Source organism: Oncorhynchus mykiss, chromosome 19 (genome assembly GCF_057628025.1).
Source record: "Oncorhynchus mykiss isolate SJ-2025 chromosome 19, ASM5762802v1, whole genome shotgun sequence".
NCBI lineage: Eukaryota > Metazoa > Chordata > Actinopteri > Salmoniformes > Salmonidae > Oncorhynchus > Oncorhynchus mykiss.
This window is the reverse complement of record NC_143040.1, coordinates 37,987,818-38,001,740: the sequence shown is the minus strand read 5'-3', so window position 1 is coordinate 38,001,740 and position 13,923 is coordinate 37,987,818. Positions and strand designations below refer to the sequence as shown.

At 42.3% G+C, this 13,923-nt stretch overlaps 1 protein-coding gene across 3 annotated transcripts in view; it reads left to right on the top strand.

Annotated features, from left to right (window-relative positions):
- The window catches only part of LOC110497632 (synaptosomal-associated protein 23), a 40,408-nt gene extending 26,529 nt beyond the window's left edge, over nucleotides 1–13,879 (top strand). For all 3 annotated transcript variants that reach the window (XM_090210948.1, XM_021573872.3, XM_021573871.3), the window contains exons 3-8: nucleotides 7,331–7,372; nucleotides 7,466–7,514; nucleotides 10,502–10,619; nucleotides 10,824–10,997; nucleotides 11,273–11,417; nucleotides 11,951–13,879. In XM_090210948.1, the coding sequence (XP_090067074.1) occupies nucleotides 7,331–7,372; nucleotides 7,466–7,514; nucleotides 10,502–10,619; nucleotides 10,824–10,997; nucleotides 11,273–11,417; nucleotides 11,951–12,013 (591 nt within the window). In that variant the 3' untranslated portion in view covers nucleotides 12,014–13,879. The remainder of the gene's footprint in view (nucleotides 1–7,330; nucleotides 7,373–7,465; nucleotides 7,515–10,501; nucleotides 10,620–10,823; nucleotides 10,998–11,272; nucleotides 11,418–11,950) is intronic.
- The last annotated feature ends 44 nt before the right edge of the window (nucleotides 13,880–13,923 follow it).

Below are 13,923 nucleotides of genomic sequence, written 5' to 3'. Positions count from 1 at the left end.
CTTTTAAATCAAATCTAATTTTATTTGTCACATACACATGGTTAGCAGATGTTAATGCGAGTGTAGCGAAATGCTTGTGCTTCTAGTTCCGACAATGCAGTAATAACAAGTAATCTAACTAACAATTTTAAAACTGCTGTCTTGTACACAGTGTAAGGGGATAAAGAATATGTACATAAGGATATATGAATGAGTGATGGTACAGAGCAGCATAGGCAAGATACAGTAGATGGTATCGAGTACAGTATGTACAAATGAGTATGTAAACAAAGTGGCATAGTTTAAAGTGGCTAGTGATACATGTATTACATAAGGATACAGTCGATGATATAGAGTACAGTATATACGTATGCATATGAGATGAATAATGTAGGGTAAGTAACATTATATAAGGTAGCATTGTTTAAAGTGGCTAGTGATATATTTACATTTCCCCTGGAGTTGAGTCAGTGTCAGTGTGTTGGCAGCAGCCACTCAGTGTTAGTGGTGGCTGTTTAACAGTCTGATGGCCTTGAGATAGAAGCTGTTTTTCAGTCTCTCGGTCCCAGCTTTGATGCACTTGTACTGACCTCGCCTTCTGGATGATAGCGGGGTGAACAGGCAGTGGCTCGGGTGGTTGATGTCCTTGATGATCTTTATGGCCTTCCTGTGACATCGGGTGGTGTAGGTGTCCTGGAGGGCAGGTAGTTTGCCCCCGGTGATGCGTTGTGCAGACCTCACCACCCTCTGGAGAGCCTTACAGTTGAGGGCGGAGCAGTTGCCGTACCAGGCGGTGATACAGCCCGCCAGGATGCTCTCGATTGTGCATCTGTAGAAGTTTGTGAGTGCTTTTGGTGACAAGCCGAATTTCTTCAGCCTCCTGAGGTTGAAGAGGCGCTGCTGCGCCTTCTTCACGATGCTGTCTGTGTGAGTGGACCAATTCAGTTTGTCTGTGATGTGTATGCCGAGGAACTTAAAACTTGCTACCCTCTCCACTACTGTTCCATCGATGTGGATAGGGGGGTGTTCCCTCTGCTGTTTCCTGAAGTCCACAATCATCTCCTTAGTTTTGTTGACGTTGAGTGTGAGGTTATTTTCCTGACACCACACTCCGAGGGCCCTCACCTCCTCCCTGTAGGCCGTCTCGTCGTTGTTGGTAATCAAGCCTACCACTGTTGTGTCGTCCGCAAACTTGATGATTGAGTTGGAGGCGTGCGTGGCCACGCAGTCGTGGGTGAACAGGGAGTACAGGAGAGGGCTCAGAACGCACCCTTGTGGGGCCCCAGTGTTGAGGATCAGCGGGGAGGAGATGTTGTTGCCTACCCTCACCACCTGGGGGCGGCCCGTCAGGAAGTCCAGTACCCAGTTGCACAGGGCGGGGTCGAGACCCAGGGTCTCGAGCTTGATGACGAGCTTGGAGGGTACTATGGTGTTGAATGCCGAGCTGTAGTCGATGAACAGCATTCTCACATAGGTATTCCTCTTGTCCAGATGGGTTAGGGCAGTGTGCAGTGTGGTTGAGATTGCATCGTCTGTGGACCTATTTGGGCGGTAAGTAAATTGAAGTGGGTCTAGGGTGTCAGGTAGGGTGGAGGTGATATGGTCCTTGACTAGTCTCTCAAAGCACTTCATGATGACGGATGTGAGTGCTACGGGGCGGTAGTCGTTTAGCTCAGTTACCTTAGCTTTCTTGGGAACAGGAACAATGGTGGCCCTCTTGAAGCATGTGGGAACAGCAGACTGGTATAGGGATTGATTGAATATGTCCGTAAACACACCGGCCAGCTGGTCTGCGCATGCTCTGAGGGCGCGGCTGGGGATGCCGTCTGGGCCTGCAGCCTTGCGAGGGTTAACACGTTTAAATGTCTTACTCACCTCGGCTGCAGTGAAGGAGAGACCGCATGTTTTCGTTGCAGGCCGTGTCAGTGGCACTGTATTGTCCTCAAAGCGGGCAAAAAAGTTATTTAGTCTGCCTGGGAGCAAGACATCCTGGTCCGTGACTGGGCTGGATTTCTTCCTGTAGTCCGTGATTGACTGTAGACCCTGCCACATGCCTCTTGTGTCTGAGCCGTTGAATTGAGATTCTACTTTGTCTCTGTACTGGCGCTTAGCTTGTTTGATAGCCTTGCGGAGGGAATAGCTGCACTGTTTGTATTCGGTCATGTTACCAGACACCTTGCCCTGATTAAAAGCAGTGGTTCGCGCTTTCAGTTTCACACGAATGCTGCCATCAATCCACGGTTTCTGGTTAGGGAATGTTTTAATCGTTGCTATGGGAACGACATCTTCAACGCACGTTCTAATGAACTCGCACACCGAATCAGTGTATTCGTCAATGTTGTTATCTGACGCAATACGAAACATCTCCCAGTCCACGTGTTGGAAGGAGTGTGGAGTCAGCTTGGTCGGACCAGCGTTGGACAGACCTCAGCGTGGGAGCCTCTTGTTTTAGTTTCTGTCTGTAGGCAGGGATCAACAAAATGGAGTCGTGGTCAGCTTTTCCGAAAGGGGGGCGGGGCAGGGCCTTATATGCGTCGCGGAAGTTAGAGTAACAATGATCCAAGGTCTTTCCACCCCTGGTTGCGCAATCGATATGCTGATAAAATTTAGACTGCTAAATACCAACCATTAATCACTTAGATGATTTATTTTCAGCTAGAGATACCTCGCAAAGCAACTGCTTTCTATCTCTCTTGCACGTCCTCTTCTCTCAGGCCGTGTCATGACTTGACAGTCCATGTAGCCTATGTTGACCTGGCAGAATTATATCAGGATTGTTTTTCATTAATCCAGTGGGTATCTGTTTCGCAAACTCAACCATCACATGTGGCTTCAACTCAGCTTAACAGCAGCCTTTTGCTAGACCATGCACACTTGAATTAAAGGGTAACCACACCCCAAAATAAAAATGTATCAAAAAGGTGCATGTTGAAGACATTGGAAGAACTGTCCACATTTACTTTTCATCAGCCAACAAGATGAGTAGGCCTAACAAACAGCAAAAGAAGTAGCCTATGTCAATCTACTATCCCCCCATAGTACAAAAGTTAACCTACTGTATTCTGTGTGAGAAATAAATAACCAAACATAGTCTGGGAAAGTTGTGGGATGCGATAGATCCCAAATTAATACAACCACTAGCATCAAAACAACTTATTTAAACAATGTGGCTGACGCAACAGATCAGAACGTTTAGCTTAAAATGTTGATCAACTATTAGGCTATTTCTTCACATTATGAGTTCACCAATACGCACACGGCAAGTGTATATGTTCCAAAATGCAATCAATTAGCTGAAAAACACCATTCTCAAAAGTGACCGCAAATGAGATTATACATGTAATTATTTTATTATAAAGGTGCATTTTTACGGTGAAAATTAACTTCCCCAAACTTGAAACTCGCTTGCTGTGTGTGTGTGTGTGTGTATATATGCGCCAGTTAGGCTCTACACCCCTTGTAAAGCGGATTAATGTGTTTTAAATTTAAGATGTTATTTGGCCAGTTGTGATACAAACCTTATCAAAACATATAGGCCAGGTGAGTGACTGATTGGAGAAAGTGAGTGACTGATTGGAGAAAGTTGCAAAAAAAATGAATGTGCTGTTTCTTTCCTTACGCCACACAATCTGGGCATCGTTCACAAGTGATGGGCTAATATTGTCACCCATCAGACTATTCTTGATTTATTCTGGTCTTCACATACACCTAAATAATATAGGTGTGAAATTTGTTTTGATTTAGAATGGACCATTATCATGCACCTGTCTCAACTGGCAATGGGAAAAATACATGTCTTCTGTACACTTGAATGGTTTTCCCGTGGTTTATTTTAATTGCCAGCCAGGTAGGTTATACTCCTGTTGTAAATATAAGCAATGTGCTTAATATTAGGAAAGTTGAGAAATAAATATAGTAGGCCTAGCCTATAGAAAGCTTGTGGGGGTCCTCCTCTTTCTATTAGCGGCCATCACTCTGTTTTCTCCCGAATAGCCTATATACATTTTGCGAAACATGGGCTCTCATTAAGTGTTTGATCACATTTGCATTGATGTCAGAGGGATTAGAGGGACAATAGAGTGCTGAGCACCAGGCAGTTAGCAAGTTTGGTAGGCTACTAATGACCATCCGCAGCATCAGAGCTTGGAGAATGTCTACACGGTTTGACCGCAGTCAACAAGTGTTTGCAACTCTTTGTGAATTGCAGTATGTCATTCATTAAAAATAAAATAAGTTTTTTTTTTTTTACTGACCCACAGATTATTCTTAAAGAATCCTGTAAAAGTCTGCCAACTTCCACAGGCTTCAAGCTTCCTTTTAAGAGGCATTTTCTCAGCTATCTGTAATACAGGTATGATTGAAGAATGAAGCGGGTGCTAATCAATGGCTTTGCTCCACAGAAAGCCGCAATTGACGTCTCCATTGTCAATAGTAGACCCATATAATATCTTTGAAAATACCATACAAGTATCATTGGCTTTTAACAATCATATTTTGGACCATATTTTCTCTCTATTGGCCTAGGTGAATCCTCACTGCGTGAATAACATCTTTATCAAATGTTTTCATAATTTATCTGCAGGTAATCACCAAAAAGCCTACCAGCGCAAATTATGGCGCCAAATGTACGGCTTTCTTACCGATTCGGTAGGCTACTGACTACAAACATCTTTAGTTTAGAATCTTTAGTTTACTTGTAACGCATCGGGACAACACAGTTTTGTCCATTTTATATGATTTATGAATGGGGGAGGATATGAGATCGGCTTTATTCAGTCAGTACGACACCATTTAAAAACTAGTCAAGCTTGCTGTTCGTCAATCATAGCACAGTAAGCCTATGCACCAGCACTTTGTGGCTGCATATGAAACACGCTCACTTAGATTGCTAGAAGATGCATATCGTTCATTCTAGTGGGAGAGGGCTCGGGCATACTTTTTCTCTGACTTGCAAATTGTAAACAAAAAGTAGCCTAGTTAATCTGTGGGAAAAGTACCCGGCTGAAAACGATTGTGTAGCCGACAGCCGGCGCTAGTGGAAACCACTGATCTAAGCAAAGAAGTTATTCAGGTCCAGGTTAGTAAAACTGTTCTATTAACACTATACTAAATAGTGTGGTCCTCTGACATTTTGATTCTAATCTTTATCTAGTCTTACCAACCTAAATTTCTCTCTCCGTCTTTCTCTCTCTCTCTCCTTGCTGCCTGACTGACAGACTGATACCTATGTGCTGGGTTTAGGACAACATGGCTTGGGGTAAACTGTCACAGTAACCTCTTACTGTACCACACACACACACACACACACACACACAGTTTTGAGTGGTTCGGACAAAAGGTAAGCTTAGAAATGTCAGGGGTGAATCATTTTCAACTCTGTTAGCTTAAGCCATTTTAGTGAGGTGGCATAGTGTAGCCGCTCATACTGCTGAAGTCGTCATACCCTGAGTCATCCTTTCTCCTAGCTCTACCTCCTAGTGCTCCTCTGCTGTAGGCTACACCTTTCAGAGTCTTTCACACTCAGTCCTGTCCTGCCTCTCTTGTTGTTATTATTAGGTCCTCTGTCTCACCTGACTGCATTCCATCATTACGCCATGTCACCTGTTGCTGCTGTTATGTTGTGTATTGATGTGCTGCTGGGAGGGAGATGGTTCCTGCCTGATTTGAATTATTCTACCTCGCCTGACCAGGCACAGTAAACTGGGCTAGTCACGGGGTATACCGTGTCTCTTCCTCGCCTAACTGATTTTAAAATGAGGCCATTGTTGTATTTTAGACCAATAGAACCTAGTCTTTGTGTTTCCTAGACCTAGAGCATCCGCCCAGGATTGCCTGTACCCCTAAAAGACACTGACGTCTGTCTGTCCAGCTGTCATGTTCATGCATTCGGAAGGAATTCAGACCCCCTCGACTTTTTCCACATTCTTGTTACATTACAGCCTTATTCTAAAATGGATTAAGTCGTTTTCCCCGTATTAATCTACACACAATACCCCAAAATGACAAAGCAAAAACAGGTTTTTAGAGATGTTTGCAAATGTATAGAAAAATTATGAAATATCACATTTACATAAGTATTCAGACCCTTTACTCCATACTTTGTTGAAGCACCTTTGGCAGTGATTACAGCCTCAAGTCTTCTTGGGTATGACGCTACATTTTTGGCACACCTGTATATGGGGAGTTTCTCCCATTCTCTGCAGATCCTCTCAAGCTCTGTCAGATTGGGTGGGGAGCGTTGCTGCACAGTTATTTTCAGGTCTATCCAGGCTTTGTCCCAAAGCCGCGCCTGCGTTGTCTTAGCGGTGTGCTAAAGGTCGCTGTCCTGTTGGAAGGTGAACCTTTGCCCCCAGTCTGAGGTCCTGGGCTCTCTGGAGCAGATTCATCAAGAATCTCTCTTTACTTTTCTCTGTTCATCTTTCCCTCGATCCTGAATGGTCTCCCAGTCCCTGCCGCTGAAAAACATCCCCACAGCATTATGCTGCCACCACCATGCTTCACCGTAGGGATGGTGCCAGGTTTCCTCCAGACGTGACGCTTGGCATTCAGTCCAAAGATTTAAATCTTGTTTCTCATGGTTTGCCTTTCGGCAAACTCCAAGTGGGCTGTCATGCTTTTTACTGAGAAGTGACTTCCGTCTGGCCGCTCTACCATAAAGGCCTGATTTGGTAGAGTGCTGCAAAGATGGGAGAACGTTCCAGAAGGACAACCATCTTGGTTACCTCCCTGACCAAGACTCTTCTCCCTCAATTGTTCAATTTGGCCGAGCAGCCAGCTCTAGGAAGAGTTTTGGTGGTTCCAAACTGCTTCCATTTTAAGAATGATAAAGGCCACTGTGTTTTGGGGGACCTTCAATGCTGCAGACATTTGTTGGTACCCTTCCCCGGGTCTGTGCCTCGACACAATCCTATCTCGGAGCTCTACGGACAATTTCTTCGACCTCTTGGCTTGGTTTTTGCTGTCAAGTGTGGGACCATTATAAAGACAAGTGTGTGTGTGTGTGCCTTTCCAAATCATGTCCAATCAATTGAATTTACCACAGGTGGACTCCAATCAAGTTGTAGAAACATCTTGAGGGTGATCAATGGAAACAGGATGCAGCTGAGCTCAATTTCGAGTCTCATAGCAAAAGGGTCTGGATACTTATGTAAATATAAGGTATTGCTGTTTATTTGTAATACATTTGCAAAAACAATTCCCTGTTTTCGCTTTGTCATTATGGAGTATTGTGTGTAGATTGATTTAATCCATTTTAGAACAAGGCTGTAACATGGAAAAAGGGAAGCGGTCTGAATATTGTATGTACTACTTGTAACATTACTGCTTTGTTCCTCTATTGTCCTCCCCCCAGTCCTTGGAGAGCACCAGGCGGATGCTACAGATGGCTGAGGAGGTGAGAAAGATTATTGCCCTTATAAGTTATCTGAACTGTGGTCTTTGAGTTCCTGATGTGGTGCTGAACTGTGGTCTTTTCTTGTGTCCACAGAGCAGGCAGACTGGTGTCAATACCATTGAAATGCTGGACCAACAGGGGGGTGAGTCAGAGATACATGGTTCACCACTACCAAGTACCAGCTCTGGAACGCCATCTTTTGCTAGAGGGCGATTCCAAAAATATTTATGTTACAGTGGTTGCTCAACTAAAAGTTTTGAGATGATGCTGTGGGATTTAGAGGTAATGTGTGGTTTAGTATGGTACCCTGTGCCACTGCTTCAACCCCTGAGGGTTTTTTTGTTGTTGTAGAAACACTAGAATGTTAGGCTACACTTCTTAAAATCAATCCCATATACTAAGGTTTTAAATTCTCTAGTACAGACAATATTGAAGGCTATCAAATGCTTCTCAAAGATGCCCTCTGGTGGTCAAACTTGCATTAATGGCAACAATGGCTGACAATTAAATAACATGCCGCAATATTGCGACAAGGTGTGCTGCGGTATGACACAGTGGTTCTTCCTGTAAAAGTTGCATCTCATATTGTTCTGGTAGTTCTCACATAGAAATTTCACTGGGAGGAAGGATTTTTACATTTATATCACATTGTTTTGGGCCATTTTAATTTTTAATTTTATGTAAAACTGAATTCAAATTTCAACAATCTTCAAGTTCTGGAATTGGTATTAGACTGACTTTTTAAATTGGAATTGTAAAACATTTAGTTTAATTTGAATTCAGTATTTTTACATTTTCCAGTAAATGGAATTAATGCACATAGTATCAAACATTGGCTACAGGATTTGTTCTAAATCATTTCAACTTGTATTTCTATATTTCCAGTATATCATAAGTATTCACCCCACTTTGATCAAAACAATTCTAATAAATACATGCCAGTGGAATTTAAATGGATTTAGTTCTGATTTCTTGTCATTGATCTATTCAAAATACTCCAATGTCAACACATTTTATTTAAAAAATAACATATAGCTGTTGTGGAAGTGTTCACCCCTTTTATTAAGGCACGGGTAAAATAGTTCCGGAGTAAAAATTGGCTTTACATATCACATAAATTACATTAACCCTTCCTCTGTACCCCATACATGTGTAAGGGCCCTCAGTCAAGTATTGCATTATAAGCACAGACTCAACTACAAAGATCGGGGAGTGATTGGTAGAAGGGTAACAATAAATAAAATCTGATATTGAATGTCTCTTTAAGCATGGTCAAGTTATTAATTATGTTGTGGATGATGTATTAAACCACACAGACACATCAAAGATAGTCTTTCTGAACTGAGCTGCAGAACAGGAAGGAAACTGCCTAAGTGGTGTCACCATGAGGCCATTGGCCATTTTTAAAGCAGCTGCGGGCTTCAATGACTATGAAGGGAGAAAACAACTGAGAATGGAGCAACAAAATTGTACTTACTCCAGAATAATGACCTAAATGTGAAAATAAGAATTAAAGTATACAGAAGATATTCCAAAACATGGATCCTGTATGCAACAAAGGCACTACAGTAATACTGCATAAAAACACCACAAAGGAATAAAATGTTTGGCCTAAATGCCTGCGAGTAAGCATTTTATTGGACAGTGAATACCATGTGTATCCTGTACATACCACTAATAATAATAACTTCAAACACAACACATCACTTGGTAAATGCTTGAAAATCTATGGCAAGACTTGAAAATTGCTGTCTAGGTGTGATCCCCCAACACCTCGAGTATGTTTATATGCACACTAATAATTCGATATTAAACTGCTTATGGCAGTAGGCAGATTATGCAACAGTCATGCAAACGCCTTACTCTGCCTACCTTAATCGGCGTACGGTCAAGATTGAAGTAAGCGAACGTCGGTTAAAACACCCGGTTTTCTGCGCCATCTTTCACGTTTACCAGGACCCGTAAACGCCTTACTCGGCGTTCCAGCGGTGCGTTTGATCTGCACGTGTTTGAGAACCAGCCAAGTGAAGCCTGCCTCATTTTAAAAGAATAATGGGCAAATATTACATCATCCAGGTGTGCAAAGCTCTTCGTTACCGAAGACTCACAGCTGTAATCACTTTTTTTTTTTTCTTCTTCCATTTTGGTATTGTGTCGATCAAGGACAACAAAAAAATCACATTGAAATGAATTTTAATCACACTTTGTAACGCAACAGAATGTGAACAAATCCAAGGGGTGGGGGAATGCTTCTGATACCCACTGTAGCTATGCTGTCTGAATAGTGATATGATACACCTGAGGGAATTGAATTCTAATTGGAATTTGTGGAATTGTTGGGGATAATATTGAATTACTGGAATGTACCTACAATTGGAATTGAGACGAACCTGGAATTTGAATTAAATTGAATTTACAGGGAGAGAGAATTTAATTAGACTTGAACATAAATATAATTATTTGTGCACTGTAAATTGACCACAACTAAGCCCAATATTAAATTGTATTTTAAAAATAACAAGTTCATACCTTGATTCCATTTAGACACAAACATTTAACTTTATTTGTGGGAATACTTGGGAACATTTCCTAAACTAAACGAATTTTCCTGGTGATTCTAGTCTTTTTTAAATTATTTTTTAATCTAAAAAAAAAAACATCCCTTTCGGGCAGGTTTTGCCGCGCGGGCCGCTCGTTTCCGACCCCTGATACTGTCTAAAATATGTCAAAACATTTACTAAATCAAAAAGGGTACTTTTTGAGATGGTCATGTTGAATAAATTGAATGTGTATTTCTAAATCTAGACATTCTCCATATTTTAGGGCACACTATAAGGAGTCATTTTAAAAAGGGCCTAAAATGGCTACTTTCATCATGATTTGTAAAAAGCATATCAAACATCCTTCCTCCCCAAAGTCTCTACGTGAGAATTGCCAGTGCAATCTAAGATAACAAATATATTTCTGGGCCTTCCTGTTGTGGAATCGCCCTAGAGAAGACATTGTCATTGATCATCAAAACCATTAAACATTTTTTTTAAAAACAAGCCAGGTTTTCATTTCAGTAATTTGTTTTTAATGTTGCATTTCCCTGAGCTGGATCTTTTTGATGTTCTGTTTGTGTAACAGAGCAACTGAAGCGTACGGAGGAGGGTATGGACCAGATCAACCAGGATATGAGACAGGCTGAGAAGAACCTGACTGACCTGTCCAAGTGCTGTGGCCTCTGTGTCTGCCCCTGTGACAGGTAGCAAACTGTAACCTAACCTTTCAGCTACCTAACCTCACTTCTGTCTGCTACGCTGGAAATGAGTCGTCGTAACTTTCTGTACTGTACCTTCTGTAGTGATAGCTCTCACAGTTTCCTAGCATGTTTTAATCTATCTTCCCCTGAAGTTGTCCCCTGATTTGATTGGCGGACTGAATTACTTTTATTGATCTTGTCCATCAGGGTAACGTCCATAGAGCATGACTCTAAGTACAAGCGTACCTGGGGAATGGGTGATGGTGGCAGTGCAGGTGGAGGAGAGGGAGTGGACAGCTCGGTGGTGTCCACTCAACCAGCAGGCATCCGTAATGGACAGGCCAACCAGCAGCAGTCCACGGGGGGACCTTACGTCAAGAGGTGAGTGAAACCAGTCAACCATATAATACACACCTAGAATTTATTAGCCGGTCCCAAGTCACTCTTGCTTCCTTTGCCCTTTCAATGTTTGCAGATCTGTAAGGTGGCCGGCAATATGGTGGAAGGTCCATCGCTACATTGATTTTACTTATCTAGACCCTTCAGATCTGGTAAAATTGAAGGGTTTAGAGCTATCAAGCAAGAGCAAGAAGTCTCATGAAAATGCATATGAGATTAGTAGATATTTATGTAACGTGTCCCTTTCTCTCCCCCAGGATAACCAACGATGCTCGGGAGGATGAGATGGAGGAGAATCTGGACCAGGTGGGCAGCATCATAGGCAACCTGAAGAACATGGCCATGGACATGGGCTCTGAGATAGACAAGCAGAACAAACATATCGACCGCATCACAGATAAGGTGGGTTGTCGTCATAGCTGGGCTGTGTTATCCAATCCATACACTGCCTCACTCCTTACGGCTTTATTATACTGCGAGGCTCTCTTTCTATGGGCTATCTTCTTTTTTTTTCTCTCACTAATTGGTCTTTGGACAAATCTGATTGGACAAAACACCGAACCGGGCTGCCTGTATAAACGCAGCCGTGGATGTCACCAGTATGCTCTGGAGGTCTTTGTGAGCAAAAGTTTACCATGTTAGATCAATGCAAACTTCAGTCATTTAAAAGAGAAGAGATTATTATGAAGAGATTATTATTATTATTATTATTTTTTTTTTTTTTAATTTACAGTTTAGTCTTTCACCTTCCTACACCTCAGATACCTTAGTCAAGTCTGTGGTATATTTCTCTAGTGTACCATGAGGCTGCCTAACGTTGGCCTCCACTGTCAAGGAAGTGCTACTGTTGCACTAAGTGATGGAAATGTAGACGTGTTCATCCACCTCTCACCTGGTGTCTGTACTGTCTCTCTCTCTCTATCTCTCTCTCTCAGGCGGACATGAACAAAGCACGTATCGACGAAGCCAACCAGCGAGCTAACAAGCTCATCAAGTAGACCTACCTGCTCTCGCTTCAGCATCCACTTTGACTCTGCCTCAGCTTGCATGTGCACACATGTACAGACTAGTGTTTTAAATATACAATACATACTCACACGCACACCTTGAACAAAGATAATCAACCAGCACAAAAACCCATTGAACCACACTTGCCTTCTCTGTAATGATATATGTAAATATGCACACACACACACACTCTTATTGTGCCTTTTATGACTAGATGAAAGTCCTCGCCCGGGGCCCAATCCCTAGTATGTGACCCGGTGAATCACTTCTCCAGGCGTTGTGAGATCTGTGCCCATATTCATAAAGCGTCACAGAGTAGGAGTCCTAATGTGGGAGAAGTTGCGCAGGACAGGGGACCCGCTCCTAGTTGAATGCACTCCTACCCTGAAATGCTTTATTTATACAAGCCCTGATAATCCTCCGTGCGTTCTAGGAGTATAACGTGGAACGCCACCAGATTCACAGCCATATGCGTCTGTCGCCCCCCGGAGGTCTAAAGGTGTCACAGCGGCTGTATCCGCTTCGGGGTATGCAGGGCAAGGTTGTGAGAGATGACGCTTTAGGTCATGGGTGTCAAACTAATTTTTTCCCGGGGGCCGCATTTGATCTTTAATGAGGTCCGGAGGGCCACACTGAGAATCGGTTATATTTCCTCACCGTCAAAATTTGCTTTTGGCATTTTCAATGCTCCCTGACTGTCTAGCTTTCATTTCGGTGATTCATTGGCGAGCTGGACACTGTCAAGAAACTGTATAAATGTAGGTCCATTTAATCTTTACAGTTTCGATTTGGTCATTTGTCATTATAAAGTGTATGGAGTTTTCTGGACCCCCCCCCCCCCATCCAGCCGTATGTTTAACACCCCTGCTTTAAATCCTGTCATTTGGTTCCTGGCTCTTGTAATTATTGTAATTGTATCCAATTGTTATTGTTTGAAATTCTGTGCCTATTTAATTATTCAAATAAAGTTAGCTTTTTTTTTACCTCCCCCCCATTTATCCCCTTTTTAATGCAATGGTTGATCTATTAAGTTCTATGCTGGAAGAATTGTAGCAATACCTCTTTGATCAAGAGTAACAACTAATATTAATGGAAGATCTTAGCATGGTTTGGCACTCAGGCTAGCAGAGTCTGTCTGTTTGTGCAAAACTCCTTGTTCCTCATTTGCTTTACAATGAGCAATGTAGTTGGTAACAGTACAAACAGATCTGGGACCAGGCTACACCTCTGCCACCAATGGATCAAGTGCTGTACTTCATCTCAATGTTATTTCACTCATTTTCATTTGAACTGCCTCGTTGTCACCTGAGAGGCCTTACTGCCTGTTTCTTGGAAAGGGCAAAGTGGCTGTGTTGTAACAGCCTTGTCCCCAAAACGGCTCTTCTGTCAGTAACCTACTCATCCAGAAATGTCCCATCAGTGTCTTTCCTTACTTTCGCCTATAAATATTTGTAAGAAAATGTCAAACAAAATGTTATTTTCTTCTGCATTCAGGTATACTTTTGGTCAGTTATTGGTTTCCTACAGAGTGAACTAGACTGTTATCCAAGGCTGTATTTAAACCAAAGTGACACTGAAAGACTTCAGAGTGTCTTAATATTAGTCGTTAATGCTACTGCTACATTATATTTCTGTCTTGATGCTGTTGGTTCAACACCAATGTGGGGTTACCGACTGTAATGTAAACTCAGCAACGGCCTCTTTAAGTTTGAATATGTCGAGGAACACAGCTTGTTCTGTCTGGATGATTGTTTAACATAATAAAAGTGCCTTTTTTTTTTTAATTCAGCAACAGATTTGTTCTTTCTGTTTAAAAGTTGTTATATTTGTATAATTCATTAAACTCTTCAGTAAAACCTCGTTTGAGCTTTGAATTTACTCAAGCAAGGCACCCTTATGG